The sequence below is a fragment of the Nerophis lumbriciformis genome, linkage group LG38 (genome assembly GCF_033978685.3).
Source record: "Nerophis lumbriciformis linkage group LG38, RoL_Nlum_v2.1, whole genome shotgun sequence".
Lineage (NCBI taxonomy): Eukaryota > Metazoa > Chordata > Actinopteri > Syngnathiformes > Syngnathidae > Nerophis > Nerophis lumbriciformis.
In genome coordinates this window covers 215,001-234,407 of record NC_084585.2, presented here as the reverse complement: position 1 = coordinate 234,407, position 19,407 = coordinate 215,001, and the positions used below count along the sequence as shown (strand labels likewise).

Sequence of the window (19,407 nt, the reverse complement as noted above, 5' to 3'; positions counted from 1 at the left end):
TACTGATTTGATTGGAAAAAATTTACATCGCAAAAAAGTACAAACCAAAGTTCTTCGTTTCATGCCTAGCGAGACACTGACCTCTGCTGGCTTGTCTCTGCACTACACCCATTACGCTACAGAAGAGGGGTTTTAAAACATTTTTATTTGTATGTATTTTTTTTAAATATTATTGTTTGTTTATAATATCCTGAGCGTATTCCGCACATTATTTTCAACAAAGACCATTTAAATCCTGTCATATTTTCCTCCCTCACTTCCCATTTTGAGCACTTTTCAATGCTACCGCCAGATGGCAGCGGCGTGTCGTCAGAAGCCTTCAGCCGCGAACATCCGTCGAAGAAGAAAAAAGGCGGAAGTTGGCATCGACACGTCAAAAAGGACGACGGACAAAGCGTCGAAACAACAACAAAAAAACAAAAAAACAACATTAAAAATGTTGAGAGTGTTGGTGAGGGAGCGACTCGTTGCGGCCGCTGATGAAATATTCGGGCTTTTTGAAAGAGCGATGGTGTCGTACGAGGAGGAACTTTCTAGAACGAAAGAGGAGAACGAGCGACAGCGTCAACAACTGGATGCTGTTTATCGGAGTAAGTTAAAGGTTGTTTATATGTTGACTAACCTTTCACTTCTTTATTGTTCACTAATATTTAAAATAGGCCATGCAATGACAATCTAACTGCTGCAGAATCTCTATGGCAACACCATTTGGACAAACATAGAATCGATCAAACATAGAATCGATCGATCTAACATAATAGTGTGAGAGTCCAGTCCATAGTGGATCTAACATAATAGTGTGAGAGTCCAGTCCATAGTGGATCTAACATAATAGTGAGAGTCCAGTCCATAGTGGATCTAACATAATAGTGTGAGAGTCCAGTCCATAGTGGATCTAACATAATGGTGAGAGTCCAGTCCATAGTGGATCTAACATAATAGTGAGAGTCCAGTCCATAGTGGATCTAACATAATAGTGTGAGAGTCCAGTCCATAGTGGATCTAACATAATAGTGTGAGAGTCCAGTCCATAGTGGATCTAACATAATAGTGTGAGAGTCCAGTCCATAGTGGATCTAACATAATAGTGAGAGTCCAGTCCATAGTGTATCTAACATAATAGTGAGAGTCCAGTCCATAGTGGATCTAACATAATATTGTGAGAGTCCAGTCCATAGTGGATCTAACATAATAGTGTGAGAGTCCAGTCCATAGTGGATCTAACATAATAGTGTGAGAGTCCAGTCCATAGTGGATCTAACATAATGGTGAGAGTCCAGTCCATAGTGGATCTAACATAATAGTGAGAGTCCAGTCCATAGTGCATCTAACATAATAGTGTGAGAGTCCAGTCCATAGTGGATCTAACATAATAGTGTGAGAGTCCAGTCCATAGTGGATCTAACATAATAGTGTGAGAGTCCAGTCCATAGTGGATCTAACATAATATTGTGAGAGTCCAGTCCATAGTGGATCTAACATAATAGTGTGAGAGTCCAGTCCATAGTGGATCTAACATAATAGGGAGAGTCCAGTCCATAGTGGATCTAACATAATAGTGAGAGTCCAGTCCATAGTGGATCTAACATAATAGTGTGAGAGTCCAGTCCATAGTGGATCTAACATAATAGTGTGAGAGTCCAGTCCATAGTGGATCTAACATAATAGTGAGAGTCCAGTCCATAGTGGATCTAACATAATAGTGAGAGTCCAGTCCATAGTGGATCTAACATAATAGTGTGAGAGTCCAGTCCATAGTGGATCTAACATAATAGTGTGAGAGTCCAGTCCATAGTGGATCTAACATAATAGTGTGAGAGTCCAGTCCATAGTGGATCTAACATAATAGTGAGAGTCCAGTCCATAGTGGATCTAACATAATAGTGACAGTCCAGTCCATAGTGGATCTAACATAATAGTGAGAGTCCAGTCCATAGTGGATCTAACATAATAGTGTGAGAGTACAGTCCATAGTGGATCTAACATAATAGTGTGAGAGTACAGTCCATAGTGGATCTAACATAACAGTAAGAGTCCAGTCCATAGTGGGGCCAGCAGGAAATCATCCCGAGCTGAGACGGGTCAGCACCGCAGAGATGTCCCCAACCGATGCACAGACGAGCGGTTCACCCCGGGTCCCGACTCTGGACAGCCAGCACTTCATCCATGGCCCCTGGACCTGTCCCCCCCCCCCCCCCCCCCTCCACAAGGGAGAGGGGGGCAGAGAAGAAAAGAAAAGAAAAGAAACGGCAGATCAACTGGTCTAAAAAAGGGGGTCTATTTAAAGGCTAGCGTATACAAATGAGTTTTAAGATGGGACTTAAATGCTTCAACTCAGGTAGCATTTTTAACTGTTACCGGGAGGACGTTCCAGAGTACTGGAGCCCCAATAGAAGACTTTTTTTGGGCTCTGGGAATCACTAATAAGCCGGACTTCTTTGAACGCAGATTTCTTGCCGGGACATATGGTACAATACAATCGGCAAGATAGGATGGAGCTAGACCGTGTAGTATTTTATACGTAAGTAAAACCTAAAGTCACATCTAAAGTCAAATCAAATCAAATCAAATCAACTTTATTTATAGAGCACATTTAAAATTTACCACAGGGGTAGCCAAAGTGCTGTACAATGAGCAGGTTAAAAGATAAAACGAGTACCGAGCAAACACAACACAACACAAACAGAACACGATAAAAAATAAATAAATAAAATAGAATAAATAAAAACAGGTTCACAGCAGGTGTATTAAGGGGCGCCATTGCATGATGGATATCACTCAGTGTTAAAAGCCATGGAATAAAAGTATGTTTTTAAGAGAGATTTAAAAACAGGAAGAGAGGAGGCTTGTCTAACACTCAGGGGTAGGTCGTTCCAGAGCTTGGGAGCAGCAACGGCGAAAGCTCTGTCACCTCTAAGCTTCAGCCTTGTGTCAGGGACCGTCAACAGCAGCTGATCGGCTGATCTTAAGGATCGGGTGGGGCAGTAAGGCTGAAGGAGGTCGGAGAGATAGGTTGGCGCGAGGTTGTTTAGACATTTAAAAACAAATAAAAGGAGTTTAAAATGTATTCGGTAACGCACAGGGAGCCAGTGAAGGGACGCTAAAATAGGGGTGATGTGCTCACGTCTGCGGGTCTGTGTTAGCAGACGAGCAGCAGAGTTCTGCACGAGCTGCAGGCGGGCGAGGGAGGCCTGGCTAATGCCAACATACAGGGCATTACAATAATCAAGACGAGTCGAGATAAAAGCGTGGATTAATTTCTCAAGATCATGTCTTGATAGAAGCGGTTTCACTTTCGCTATTTGGCGTAATTGATAAAAGCTTTTTTGAACGACACTGCTGATTTGCTTTTCGAATTTAAAATCTGAGTCAAACTTTACCCCCAGGTTTGTGACAGAGTCGCTGAGATACGGGGTCAGAGTGCCGAGGTCAACGTTGGGGGAGGGAGAGCGACTTGGACCGAACAACATAACTTCTGTTTTATCTTCATTTAGGCTCAGGAAGTTAGCTGAAAGCCAGACTTTGATGTCGTGCAGGCAGTCAATAAGACGTTGAACCGTGTTATTTTGTGCCATGGGAAAATACATCTGGCAATCATCGGCATAAAAATGAAATGCAATACTGCACTTCCTAAAAATAGAACCAAGGGGGAGAAGGTAAAGCGCAAATAAAATTGGGGCAAGGATTGAGCCCTGGGGGACCCCATGTGGTAAAGGAGCTGTGGACGACATAAAACTGTCTACTTTTACACAAAAACTCCGGTCGGTTAGGTACGACCGGAACCAGTTGAGGGCGGCGCCCTTAATGCCCACACAGTTCTCAAGACGAGTGATTAAGGTGCACAGGAAGCCAGTGCAGGTGAGCCAGTATATATATATACAGTGGGGCAAAAAGTATTTAGTCAGCCACCGATTGTGCAAGTTCTCCCACTTAAAATGATGACAGAGGTGTGTAATTTTCATCATAGGTACACTTCAACTGTGAGAGACAGAATGTGAAAAAAAAATCCAGGAATTGACATTGTAGGAATTTTAAAGAATTTATTTGTAAATGATGGTGGAAAATAAGTATTTGGTCACTTCAAACAAGGAAGATCTCTGGCTCTCACAGACCTGTAACTTCTTCTTTAAGAAGCTCTTCTGTCCTCCACTCGTTACCTGTATTAATGGCACCTGTTTGAACTTGTTATCTGTATAAAAGACACCTGTCCACAGCCTCAAACAGTCAGACTCCAAACTCCACTATGGCCAAGACCAAAGAGCTGTCGAAGGACACCAGGAAAAGAATTGTAGACCTGCACCAGACTGTGAAGAGTGAATCTACAATAGGCAAGCAGCTTGGTGTGAAAAAATCAACTGTGGGAGCAATTATCAGAAAATGGAAGACATACAAGACCACTGATAATCTCCCTCGATCTGGGGCTCCACGCAAGATCTCATCCCGTGGGGTCAAAATGATCATGAGAACGGTGAGCAAAAATCCCAGAACCACATGGGGAGACCTGGTGAATGACCTGCAGAGAGCTGGGACCAAAGTAACAAAGGTTACCATCAGTAGCACACTACGCCGACAGGGAATTAAATCCTGCAGTGCCAGACGTGTCCCCCTGCTTAAGCCAGTGCATGTCCAGGCCCGTCTGAAGTTTGCCAGAGAGCACATGGATGATACAGCAGAGGATTGGGAGAATGTCATGTGGTCAGATGAAACCAAAATAGAACTTTTTGGTATAAATTCAACTCGTCGTGTTTGGAGGAAGAAGAATACTGAGTTGCATCCCAAGAACACCATACCTACTGTGAAGCATGGGGGTGGAAACATCATGCTTTGGGGCTGTTTTCTGCTAAGGGGACAGGCCGACTGATCCGTGTTAAGGAAAGAATGAATGGGACCATATATCGTGAGATTTTGAGCCAAAACCTCCTTCCATCAGTGAGAGCTTTGAAGATGAAACGTGGCTGGGTCTTCCAGCATGACAATGATCCCAAACACACCGCCCGGGCAACGAAGGAGTGGCTCCGTAAGAAGCATTTGAAAGTCCTGGAGTGGCCTAGCCAGTCTCCAGACCTCAACCCCATAGAAAATCTGTGGAGGGAGTTGAAAGTTTGTGTTGCTCGGCGACAGCCCCAAAACATCACTGCTCTCGAGAAGATCTGCATGGAGGAATGGGCCAAAATACCAGCGACTGTGTGTGCAAACCTGGTAAAGACCTATAGTAATCGTTTGACCTCTGTTATTGCCAACAAAGGTTATATTACAAAGTATTGAGTTGAATTTTTGTTATTGACCAAATACTTATTTGCCACCATCATTTACAAATAAATTCTTTAAAAATCCTACAATGTGAATTCCTGGATTTTTTTTTCACATTCTGTCTCTCACAGTTGAAGTGTACCTATGATGAAAATTACAGACCTCTGTCATCATTTTAAGTGGGAGAACTTGCACAATTGGTGGCTGACTAAATACTTTTTTGCCCCACTGTATGTATAAAGTTATTTACAGTACCTTCAAGGTACTCAAAGCGCTTTGACACTACTTCCACATTTACCCATTCACACACACATTCACACACTGATGGAGGGAGCTGCCATGCAAGGCGCTAACCAGCACCCATCAGGAGCAAGGGTGAAGTGTCTTGCTCAGGACACAACGGACATGACGAGGTTGGTACTAGGTGGGGATTGAACCAGGGACCCTCGGGTCGCGCACGGCCACTCTTCCACTGCGCCACGCCGTCCCTAATATATATATATACAGTATATATATATATATATATATATTTTTATATATATATATATATATATATATATATATATATATATATATATATATTTATGTATATATATATATATATATATATCAGTGACGTGCGGTGAGGTTGATGGCTGGTGAGGCACTGACTTCATCACAGTCACATTTACAAACATATGAACCCTAAAGAGTATCTTATTCACCATTTGATTGGCAGCAGTTAACGGGTTTTGTTTAAAAGCTCATACCAGCATTCTTTACACATACAAACTGTAGCACACAAAAAAGCACATTTAATTTAAAAAACATTATTTTGGTCTTACCTTTCTTGCTGGACATCCACACAGCCAGCCTTTGCGTGTGTACCACGCCGTTTGAAAAGAACGGGTCTTCTGTCCCGAAGTCTGAAGCAAACCTTTTTGGTCTACCTTTGATTATTACCTCCTGCTTCGATTTAAAGTCCAGTTTAGAAAACTGTTTTATTTTACATATGTAATCCTCCATGTTTTGAATAAAAGTTCAGGCGAGAGGAAATAATAAACGACCGCTGCACTTGACTTGCTAACTGTTGCTTGTTCTCACTTCTTCTGCGGTCGAGGAATGATCTCTGGGATCACTACCGCCCTCTACCACCAGGAGGCCGGATTACTGCGAGCCTCAGCCAGTACTCTTTTGCAGCCGTTTAATGAATGCTCAGCACAAGAAATACGTTACACACATACAGTTGTTGACAAAATACACTGTACATTATATCCCTCAGCTAACTAAACTATGGAAATGTATAATAGAATTCATATAGCAATACAGTCTCACTGCACAGCAGGCCAGCAGTTAGCCGAGTCCGTCCTTGTTGAGGCACTGACTGACGTGCCTCAACTGGCTGGTGTTCACCGCACCGTCTCTTCTCAGTATTTGAACGGCAAATGTGAAAATTCAGCGATTTTGAATAAAAATAATCTAAAACTGGTGAAGTTAAATGGAAAATAACTTTAGTATAATCACTGGATACATATAACAATTTAATTTTTATTTTTTTTATTTTTACATTTTTTTTCTTTCCATGATGGCAGGTGAGGCCCCGCCTCACCTGCCTCTAGTGACCGCACGTCACTGATATATACAGTATATGTATATAAAGGTATATACAGTATAGGTATATATATATATATATACACTGTATATGTATATAAAGGTATATACAGTATAGGCGTAATATGATCAAACTTTCTTGTTCTTGTCAACGTTTATATTTTCAAGAATGTTTGACGTCTCAGCTAAAGTGTGTTTGTGTTTATGTCCTTCAGACGTCCCCCAGCTGGTCGGTCGTCAAGAGCAACGTCCTCCTCCGCCACACGGGGGGATCTCCACTCTGCAGCAGGAGGACGCCCAGCTCCCCCGCATTAAAGAGGAAGAGGAAGAGCTGTGGACCACTCAGGAGGAAGCCGATCTGACCGTCGTCTCCGTGAAGACCGAGGACGACGACGCACAAGACGACCTCCTGGCGCCGCTGTCAGACAGCGACGACACGACGTCGCACTCTCGCGAGGCCGAAGACCGGGACGACCAACGGGAGCCTTTGAGCAACACAGACTGCGAGGCAGACGTGCGGACTCACGCCGACGACAAACATTCCGAATGCTCTGGAATGAAGGCAACTCTTAACACGAGGAGACCTTTGCAGGCACAGATGACCTCTAAAAAGAGCTTTGGTCGCTCAGTTTGGGGTAAAAGATTCTCTCACCGCTCCGGTTTGGTTTTACACGGCGAGGGAAAGTCTTACATTTGCTCGGTGTGCGGCGACAGCTTTTCCCGCAAGAGCAATTTCACGCTGCACATGAGAACGCACACCGGAGAGAAGCCTTTCAGTTGCTCCGTCTGCGGTAAAAGATTCTCCCAGAAGTCCAACATGGTCTCACACATGAGGATACACACCGGAGAGAAGCCCTTCAGTTGTTCGCTCTGCGGGAAAGGATTCTGCCAGAAGACAAACATGCTGTCGCATATGAGGACGCACACGGGGGAGAGACCTTTCGTTTGCTCAATCTGCGGCGAGACGTTTGTCCAGAAGGTTTCTCTGATTGCCCACGAAAGAACGCACACGGGAGAAAAAGCTTTCGATTGTCCAGTTTGTGGGAAAAGTTACTCTTATAAGAAAACTTTGGCAGCGCACATGCGGACACACGGCGGAGAATGAACCTTTGCCTGCTCGCACTAAACACACATGTTTTAAATATAGTAATATACTACACATGATATCTATTGAAATCAGCGTACACCAGAAAACATAGTGAATGTATTTTAAATGCACGTTTGTTTAAGACGCACGCACTGCAGGAAATGAATCCAATAAGTCAATACAGTTCTGGTTTATGTTTTCCTGGCCAGTTTGTGCTAAAAGCTTACACGGAAGTGTATGAACTCCCCAACAAAGTACACACAATCTTCACAATAAACATGTAACCGAAACTTTGGAAATGTATGTTTGGTGGATCATTCGTTTGTTCTGACTATGATTATTGCCAATAAATATTGTAGAATCGGAAAGCCTGTTTGTTTCCATCTAAAAATGATTGTCAATGCGCAGGGGTGCTCATTACGTCGATCGCGAGCCACCGGTCGATCTCAGAGGGTGTGTCAGTCGATCGCCAGCCAGGCATTAAAAAAATAGTCCTAAAAATGAGCGATCATAAACCTTCACGATGACGTCACTTTGGTCACTTGATTGACATTCACGGCACCCGAGGGTCTTCTGAGATGACGCTGGCTGCTGCCAGCTCATTAAAATTACCGACTGGAAGGCGAGAAACACTTTATTTCAACAGACTCTGGCGCCGTACCTGTCGTCAGAACTCCAAAGACCGACTGCACAGTTGCACAGTTGCGCTAACAAAATAAGAGTCTCAGAAAGCTGGCGTGCACAAGCTAGCAAGCTACGGAGTTTGCCGACAATGTATTTCTTGTAAAGTGTATACAAAGGAGTACGGAAGCTGGACAAATAAGATGCCAAAAACCAACCACTTTCATGTGGTATTGGACAGAAAGGAGGACTTTTTTTTCTCCTCCATTCGAAAATGCGGACGTTATCATCACCACTGTCTGATTCCAATCAATGCAAGTCATCACAATCAGGTAATACACCAACTTATATTCTTGTCTTCATGAAAGAAAGGAATCTATATGTGTTAAACATGCTTGTATTATCTTTAACCACCTTTAACTTATTAACAATATTAACTATATGTGTTAAACATGCATGTATTATCTTTAAACACCTTTAACTTATTAACAATATTAACTATATGTGTTAAACATGCTTGTATTATCTTTAAACACCTTTAACTTATTAACAATATTAACTATATGTGTTAAACATGCTTGTATTATCTTTAAACACCTTTAACTTATTAACAATATTAACTATATGTGTTAAACATCCATCCATCCATCCATTTTCTACCGCTTATTCCCTTTGGGGTCGCGGGGGGCGCTGGAGCCTATCTCAGCTACAATCGGGCGGAAGGCGGGGTACACCCTGGACAAGTCGCCACCTCATCGCAGGGCTGTGTTAAACATGCTTGTATTATCTTTAACCACCTTTAACTTATTAACAATATTACCTATATGTATTAAACATGCTTGTGTTATCTTTAAACACCTTTAACTTATTAACAATATTACCTATATGTGTTAAACATGCTTGTGTTATCTTTAAACACCTTTAACTTATTAACAATATTACCTATATGTATTAAACATGCTTGTGTTATCTTTAAACACCTTTAACTTATTAACAATATTAACTATATGTGTTAAACATGCTTGTATTATCTTTAAACACCTTTAACTTGTTAACAATATTAACTATATGTGTTAAACATGCTTGTATTATCTTTAAACACCTTAACTTATTAACAATATTAACTATATGTGTTAAACATGCTTGTATTATCTTTAAACACCTTTAACTTGTTAACAATATTAACTATATGTATTAAACATGCTTGTATTATCATTAAACACCTTTAATTTTTTAACAATATTATATGTATTAAACATGCTTGCATTATCATTAAACACCTTTAACTTGTTAACAAAAACATATATTTCATAAATAAGTAAATATAAATGATATATATGAATGAGGTAGATCCCCACGACTTGATCAATGGAAAAGTAGCTCGCCTGCAGAAAAAGTGTGAGCACCCCTGGTCAATGGGTTATACTTGTATAGCGCTTTTCTACCTTCAAGGTACTCTAAAAGCGCTTTGACACTATTTCCACATTCACCCATTCACACACACTGATGGTGTCCTGCAAAAAAGTCAGTGTTCAAAAAGAAGGGAAAAAAATACAAAAATGAGGGGTATTTTATTTGAACTAAGCAAAATTATCTGCCAATAGAACAAGAAAATTTGGCTTGTCAAGACTTTCCAAAACAAGTCAAATTAGCTAACCTCAATGGAACCAAAAAATACCTTAAAATAAGTATATTCTCACTAATAACAAGTGTACTACTATACAAGTACGTATTTTCTATTGTTTCATTGAAAATAAAACAGCAAAGTCCATTTGGCTGTCATCTATTTTAATCCATCCATCCATTTTCTACCCTTTCGGGGTCGCGGGGGGTCGCTGGAGCCTATCTCAGCTGCATTCAGGCGGAAGGTGTATGAGACACAATTGTGTCAAAGTCATGTTTTTTTTTTCATGCTTGAAATAAGAAATGATGACTTTAAAAAAGTAGTTTTATACTTGTGAGTGTTGATGACACAGCTTTGCAACACTTGATATTCTAGTTTCAAGCATGTTTTACTCAATATAGCTCATCACATCTCAGCAACGAGCTGTAATATCTTAGAGATAATTTAGATTAGATTAGATTTAGATTTAGATCATACTTGCCAACCTTGAGACCTCCAATTTCGGGAGGTGGGGGGGGGCGTGTTCGGGGGCGGGGCGGGGGCGTGGTTAAGAGGGGAGGAGTATATTGACAGCTAGAATTCACCAAGTCAAGTATTTCCTATATATATATATATATATATATATATATATATATATATATATATATATATATATATATATATATATATATATAGGAAATACTTGACTTTCAGTTAATTCTAGCTATATATGTTTTATTTTATTTTATATGTATATATATATGTATGTCTATATATATATTTATTTTATTTTTTATATATATATATATATATATATATAAATAAGAGAAATACTTGAATTTCATTGTTCATTTATTTACACATATACACACACACAACACTCCTCTACTCATTGTTGAGTTAAGGGTTGAATTGTCCATCCTTGTTCTATTCTCTGTCACTATTTTTCTAACCATGCTGAACACCCTCTCTGATGATGCATCCTGCTTCGTCTCCTTGTTGTGTGCGCAGTTGTGCACTGCACTCTCTAAAAGCCCTAGATGTTATTGGCACATATGCATGTACAGTAGATGGCAGTATTGTCCTGTTTAAGAGTGTCACAACATTGCTGTTTACTGCAGACGAACTGCTTTACGGTAGATGAAAACGTGACTGCTGTTGTTGTGTGTTGTTGCCGCGCTGGGAGGACGTTAATGAAACTGCCTAACAATAAACCCACATAAGAAACCAAGAACTCGCCCTCCATCGTTCTACAGTTATAACGTGATTGGGCAGGCATGCTGTTTGTATTGTGGGAAAGCGGACGTGAAAACAGGCTCACTCAGGTCCGCCTGAATTTCGGGAGATTTTCGGGAGAAAATTTGTCCCGGGAGGTTTTCGGGAGAGGCGCTGAATTTCGGGAGTCTCCCGGAAAATCCGGGAGGGTTGGCAAGTATGATTTAGATGTATTGGTCCCCGTTGGGGAAATTCATTTTCACTGCCGTACATTTAAACAATAGACATTACACATCACAAACAAAAATAACAAAAAGACATCATACATGACCAACACATTTACAGGCTTGTCAGACAGGTCGCCCGAGCCTGCTGTTTAGGGCGGCTATAGCTGCAGGGATCAGGCTTTTCCCGAGGCGGGACTAAAACCCTTAAAACAAGCAAAACACTCTAACATAAAATCTGCTTCGTGCATACTTGCCAACCTTGAGACCTCCGATTTCGGGAGGTGGGGGCGTGGTCGGGGTGGGGCGGGGCGTGGTTGGGGGCGTGGTTAAGAGGGGAGGAGTATATTGACAGCTAGAATTCACCAAGTCAAGTATTTCATACATATATATATATATATATATATATATATATATATATATATATATATATCTACATCCTGAAAATGTGCAAACAAAACTGTGTTTAGATAATTGATACTTCAAACTTGCATAAATAAATATTAAGGAATATAACATAACTTGGCTTCTGAGAGTTTCAAAATGTAATGAATAAAATGCTAAAGTTGTTGATAAACAAGCAATTATTTTAATAATTAAATATGGTCATTTTAAATGAATTATTATGATCATTTAAAATCAATTATTTCAAACATGTTTATTTTAATGTATAATTCTATGGCTAGATGTAATAAGGAGTCAGGAAAAAGTACAAATAAAAATAAAATTAATTTTGATGTTTTTAGCAAAATATAGTAAAAATGTATTTAGTTTTTTTTTTTTTTAAATTAATAAATATATTTATTTTTAGGTAAGATAAACATAATAATACAATTTATCTCTAGTCTGGATGATTTAGTTCTTGTCACCCTGTTGTCCTTCCGTCATGAAAAAAGGCTGTCCTCACTCAGGTCCGCAAGGAGCTGGAGGGGGCGTGGCTTCTAGCTCCGGCTGAAAATCGGGAGATTTTCGGGAGAATATTTGTCCCGGGAGGTTTTCGGGAGAGGCGCTGAATTTCGGGAGTCTCCCGGAAAATTCGGGAGGGTTGGCAAGTATGGCTTAGTGAGAAGAATTATCTTATCAGACAGAAAATAAGCAAATATCACCCTTATTTGAAATATTTAATCTTACTTAGACTTCAGTTTTTGCAGTGTGGAGCTACCATGCAAGGCCCTAACCACGACCCATCAGGAGCAAGGGTGAGGTGTCTTGTCCCAAGGACACAACAGACTTGACAAGGTTGGTAGAAGGTGGGGATCGAACCAGGAACCCTCAAGTTGCTGGCACGGCCACTCTCCCAACTACGCCACGCCGTCCCCGAGTTGATCTCTCTATTTTGTATGACATTAATGCCCAAAAAAATGTTCCATGGATTATTTTTCAATAGAGCAATTGTCCTCATTAGCGTCACAAGTGTGCTGGCAATCAAAATTGATATATTTGATTAAATGAATACATTTTAATTGAATTATTAATATTGCAACATTTTTATTTCACGCTGTTCTGCACAAAAAGCCTCAGAAGTCTGTTTTTGCACAATATGTGCCGTATTCATTACGACCACGGGGTGGCAGCAGTGTGACGTCATTGACATGGTTGCGGCAAATCCTCCGTCGAAGAAGAAAAAAAAACGAAAGTTAGCGATAGCACCCGAGAAGACCAAACGCGCCCTGTTGTGTTTGTTTTTAATCGCCGGGAAAGACGTCATCGAAATGTCGTTCATCAAACAGTTTGTAAGGGAGCGGCTCATGGCGGCGGCTGATGAAATATTCGAGATGTTTGAGACAACGATCACGTCGTACGAGGAAGAACTTGCTCGAACGAGAGAGGAGAACACGCTGCAACGACAACAACTGGACGCTGTTAGCGAGACTCCAAACGTGATCCGCGATAAAGGTTTGTTTACGTCGCCGTCACGCAATGTTGCGTCACTCGCTAAAAATACAGAGCCCGGGAGACAACATGAAACAGATTTAAAAACGCTCTCATACCACAGTGGAAATATATAATCCAAGATGGCGGCCAATGTACACACTTACGCTACTGCCTACTGGTGCTGACGAGACGCGGGGCCGCCATCTTGGAGTGGTGATCCGCTCCACTCAGTGCAATTCATTTGGCAGGAGCAATGAACTGTCAGCGCATTTAATTCATCTTACCTCACTGAATACCACTGATTTGCACGCGCTTTTTTGTCATACGTGTAGCTATGATAAAGGACACATGTTTTATTATTCATAGTTTGCTTAACAGTAATTGAATATTCTTATATGCTATAAGTGAGCAGACGTCCCAGATCAAAACTGGGAATATAATCCCAGAGAAGGGGAAAAAAATGGTCAGCTATTTTTAAGTTCAAGAAACAATATGATTAGGTTATAAATACATGCTACATAAACAATGTATGAATACATTAGATATCTATATATCTTATAGACTGTATCTCTGTTGCTGCTGTCTTGTGTCAGGATCTGTGGTCTAGATCATGTTTTGTTTAGTTATGTTCTGTTACTTTTGGACTCCAATTAGTTCCTGTTTTTGTGCACCCTTGTTTGTTTTAGTTTCCATGACGACTGATTAGTTTCACCTGTCTCATGTGTTTGACTCACGCACCTGCTTTAATCAAAGACTATTATTTAAGCCTGTTTTGCCAGTTAGTCGTCCTGGCGACATTACTCTGTATTTGCTCTGTCCATGCCATAGTTCTTGATGCTCTGTTCTGACTTTTCTTGCCATAGTCATGCTGTTCGATTCATGCCGTGTCCAGTAAGTCTTTTTGTTTCATGTCCATAGTTCTTGCTATTTGTTTCAAGCCACAGTTTAGTGAGTTTTTTCATGTTTTTAGTTTCATGGTTCATGTCCATAGTTTATGCATATTTTGCTTAACAGTAATAGAATATTCTTATATGCTATCAATCAGTGTGCCGTAAAATACAGTCTGGTGTGCAGTGGGAGATTATTTAATTTCACCTATTTGGATTAAAAATATTTTTTGCAAACCAGTAATTTTAGTCTGCAAATGATGTGTTGTTGTTGAGTGTCGGTGCTGTCTAGAGCTGGGCAGAGTAACCGTGTAATACTCTTCCATATCAGTAGGTGGCAGCCGGTAGCCAATTGCTTTGTAGATGTCGGAAACAGCGGGAGGCAGCGTGCAGGTAAAAAGGTGTCTAATGCTTAAACCAAAAATAAACAAAAGGTGAGTGCCCCTAAGAAAAGGCAATGAAGCTTAGGCAAGGCTATGCAGAACGAAATTAAAACTGAACTGGCTACAAAGTAAACAAAAACAGAATGCTGGACGACAGCAAAGACTTACTTTGGAGTAAAGACAATGTACATCCGAACATGACATGACAATCAACAAAGTCCCCACAAAGAAGGATAAAAACATCTGAAATATTCTTGATTGCTAAAATAAAGTAGATGCGGGAAATATCGCTCAAAGGAAGACGTGAAACTGCTACAGGAAAATACCAAAAAAAGAGACAAAGCCACCAAAATAGGAGTGCAAGACAAGAAGTAAAACACTACACACGGGAAAACAGCAAAAATACTCAAAATAAGTCAGGGCGTGATGTGACAGGTGGTGACAGTACACCTACTTTGAGACAAGAGCTATAGTGATGCATGCTTGGTTATGCTTTGAAGTCATATCCAACAATTGCGACAACGACTTTTTACTGTCAACTGAGTTTAGTTTTTTTAATGATTTCTGCTGGTGGTGTGCCTCCGCATTTTTTCAACGCAAAAAATGTGCCTCGGCTCAAAAAAGGTTGAAAAACACTGCAGTAAGTGAGCAGACGTCCGAGATCAAAACTGGGAATATAATCCCAGAGAAGGGGGGAAAAAACGGTCAGCTATTTTTAAATTGAAGAAACAATATGATTAGGTTATATATACATGCTACATAAACAATGTGTGAATGTTTTATATTCTAGTTCCTTCAAAATAGCCACCCTTTGCTCTGATTACTGTTTTGCACACTCTTGGCATTCTCTCCATGAGCTTCAAGCACACCTGTGAAGTGAAAACCATTTCAGGTGACGACCCTTTTGGAGCTCATCGAGAGAATGCCAAGAGCGTGCAAAGCAGTAATCAGAGCAAAAGGGTGGCTATTTTGAAGAAACTAGAATATAAAACATGTTTTCAGTTATTTCACCTTTTTTTGGTCAAGTACATAACATGGGTTTTGTAAATGTTCAAAGATGTGTTGTTTGTTTTCATAGAAATATAAATAAGACACCATAGTGGCTGACAACAACCAAATAAAAAAGACTATTTAGAATTAGAGACAGTTTTACACTGACTTTAATATCCTAATAAACCTTTGTTCATACTACTGTCACTACTCCACTGTCAAAGAACTGTAGACACCTTAATAGTTGTTGCTTACTATACTGTATGTATTGTATGTACTGTATATACTGTTATACTATGTGATATTGCACTGGTACTGTATTTGACTACTGTACTTCTACTTGTACTGATATTTCTACCATAACTACTCTGACTTATTGTGCAACTTATTATCTTGTAATTAATGTACATCGGAGCTATTCAAATTTTTGTATTTTTTTGTATTTAGTGTATCAGATTCTGCAACCAGTGTTTGGATCCCACTGTACGCGATATCTGAAGAACCTTAACGTTACCTGTGACTCTTGCAGGTGGAGAAAGTGAAACTGAAACTAGTTAAAGGGGAACATTATCACAATTTCAGAAAAATCAGTTCCCAGTGGCTTATTTAATTTTTCGAAGTTTTTTTTCAAAATTTTACCCATCACGCAATATCCCTAAAAAAAGCTTCAAAGTGCCTGATTTTAACCACCCGTCCATTTTCCTGTGACGTCACATAGTGAAGCCAACACAAACAAACATGGCGGAAAGAACAGCAAGCTATAGCGACATTAGCTCGGATTCAGACTCGGATTTCAGCGGCTTAAGCGATTCAACAGATTATGCATGTATTGAAACGGATGGTTGTAGTGTGGAGGCAGGTAGCCAAAACCAAATTGAAGAAGAAACTGAAGCTATTGAGCCATATCGCTTTGAACCGTATGCAAGCGAAACCCACGAAAACGACACGACAGCCAGCGACGACGAATTCGGCGATCGCCTTCTAACCAACGATTGGTATGTGTTTGTTTGGCATTAAAGGAAACTAACAACTATGAACTAGGTTTACAGCATATGAAATACATTTGGCAACAACATGCACTTTGAGAGTGCAGACAGCCCAATTTTCATCAATTAATATATTCTGTAGACATACCCTCATCCGCTCTCTTTTCCTGAAAGCTGATCTGTCCAGTTTTGGAGTTGATGTCAGCAGGCCAGGAAAGCTAGGGTCGATAGGGGGTTTAGCTCGCTCGTCTGCGGGAACAAACTGCCGCCATTGCTTGCCGTGCTACTGAGGTCCTTTGTCCCTGAATTGCTCACACACTCCGGCAGATTCAATGGGGGTCTGGCGGCAGATTTCTTTGACTTTATGGTTGGAAATGCATCTGCTTTGAGTGTCGCAGGATATCCACACATTCTTGCCATCTCTGTCGTAGCATAGCTTTCGTGGGTAAAGTGTGCGGAACAAACGTCCAATTTCTTGCCACTTTGGCATCTTTGGGCCACTGGTGCAACTTGAATCCGTCCCTGTTGGTGTTGTTACACCCTCCGACAACACACCGACGAGGCATGATGTCTCCAAGGTACGGAAAGCAGTCGAAAAAACGGAAAATAACAGAGCTGATTTGACTCGGTGTTTGTAATGTGTTTGAGAACATTACAAACATCCGAGAGCGAATATTAGAAAGGCGTTTAATTCGCCAAAATTCACCCATTTAGAGTTCGGAAATCGGTTAAAAAAAGATATGGTCTTTTTTCTGCAACATCAAGGTATATATTGACGCTTACATAGGTCTGGTGATAATGTTCCCCTTTAAGAACTATCTCAGATCCACAACAAGCCAAGAGAGACTAATAGGCTGACTAGACTCTATTGAAGACAGGCGGTGTAAGAAATTGGTGGATGAATTAAAGTGTGTTTGTGATGTTTTTGTCCTGCAGACATCCAGCAGCTGATTGGTCGTCAGGGCGAGTGTCCCCCTCAGCCGGAGGGGGACACTTCGCAGCAAGAGGATCCAGCTCTAATCCCCCACATTAAAGAGGAAGAAGAGGAACTCTGGGTCACTCAAGAGGGAGAGTGTCTTCTCGGCCCAGAGGAGGCTGATCTCACCAAGCTGCCACTGACTGTTGTGTCTGTGAAGATTGAAGACGACGAAGACGAACCGCAAGCAGACAACTTCTTAGCTCCACTATCAGATGGTGAGGCTGAAGACCGGGACAACGAGCGTCTAAGCAGCGATACAGACTGTGACGGCGATATGAGGGTTCACTATGACATGGAGGACTCGGAATGCTCGAAAACACTCGTGCAACCTTTCACAGGAGAAAAAGCCTTTTGTTGTTCTGTTTGCGCTAAAAGATTTTCTTTCAAGGTAAATATGATTACACACATGCGGACACACACCGGAGAAAAACCTTTTAGCTGTTCAGTTTGTGGTAAGCAGTTCTCTCAAAAGGTAACACTGGTGTCTCACACGAGGACGCACACCGGAGAAATGCCTTTTATTTGCACGGTTTGCGGTGAAAGCTTTTCTTATAAGCGCAATTTGAGTCGACACATGCGCGCGCACACGGGGGAAAAGCCTTTTAGTTGTTCGGTGTGCGGCAAAAGATTCTCTCAGAAGGTAACAATGGTGTTACACCTGCGGACGCACACAGGTGAAAAACCGTTCGGTTGCTCGGTTTGTGGCGAAAGCTTTTCTTGCAAGAGCAATTTGAGTGGACACATGCAAACGCACACTGGAGAAAAACCCTTCAGGTGTTCCGTTTGTGACAAAAGATTTTCTCGGAAAACAAGCATGGTCTTGCATATGAGAACGCACACAGGGGAAAAACCTTTTCAATGTTCCGTCTGTGATAAGAGATTCCCTCAAAAGATAACCATGGTAACACACATGAGAACACACACGGGCGAAAAACCTTTTAGTTGTTCAGTCTGTGATGAGAGCTTTTCACACAAGTACAGTTTGAATCTACACATGCAGAAACATACTGCAGAAGAAGAACCCTTTGGTTCCTTGGATTGTGGGGAACAAATGTCTCCAAGGTCAACAGTGCCTTTACACAGAACACAGCAACCAGTCGACAAACCTTTCACTTGCTCAGTTTGCGATGAAAACTTTTCTCACGACAGCGCTTTGACTCGACACATGCGGACGCACAACGGGGAAAAACCCTTTGGCTGTTCCGATTGCGGTTTAACGTTCTTTCGAAAGTCCAGTATGGTTTTACACATGCGGACGCACACGGGGGAGAAGCCTTTCAGCTGCTCAGTTTGCGGCGCCAGCTTCGCGCAGAGGTCCACTTTAAACGCGCACATGAGAAGACACACGGGGGAAAAACCTTTCAGTTGTTCGGTGTGCGGCGATAAGTTTGCTCAGAGGTCCACTTTGAACACACACATGAAAAGACATACGGGTAAAAATCCTTTTAGTTGTTCAGTTTGTGGCGAGAGCTTTTCTCGCAAGTCCTTTATGACGGCTCACATGCAGACACACGAAGCTGAATGAGGACCATTCCACCGACTCACTAGCATTCGCCTGATGTAAATCTCTAAATAGAAATTTGAGTTTTTTTCCCAGCTCTGAATCTGATCATAATCAATATGTGTATTGGTGTTCCTAAGCCCAAGATGACTCATCTGAGTAACAGGACTGAAAGTAACAGCGGTTTTTAGTATAGAAATAGCAAGGGCACGAAAT

General features: G+C 41.1%; 1 protein-coding gene across 1 annotated transcript in view; it reads left to right on the top strand.

The window, feature by feature from the left end:
* The first annotated feature begins 316 nt into the window (after window positions 1-316).
* LOC133577270 (uncharacterized) overlaps window positions 317-19,407 on the top strand; it is a 19,178-nt gene continuing 87 nt past the window's right edge. Inside the window, exons 1-4 of the mRNA XM_061930943.2 lie at window positions 317-590; window positions 7,056-7,939; window positions 13,168-13,486; window positions 17,648-19,407. The exon at window positions 17,648-19,407 is cut by the window's right edge and continues 87 nt beyond it. Of these exons, the coding sequence (XP_061786927.2) occupies window positions 437-590; window positions 7,056-7,939; window positions 13,168-13,486; window positions 17,648-19,215 (2,925 nt within the window). The 5' untranslated portion in view covers window positions 317-436 and the 3' untranslated portion in view covers window positions 19,216-19,407. The remainder of the gene's footprint in view (window positions 591-7,055; window positions 7,940-13,167; window positions 13,487-17,647) is intronic.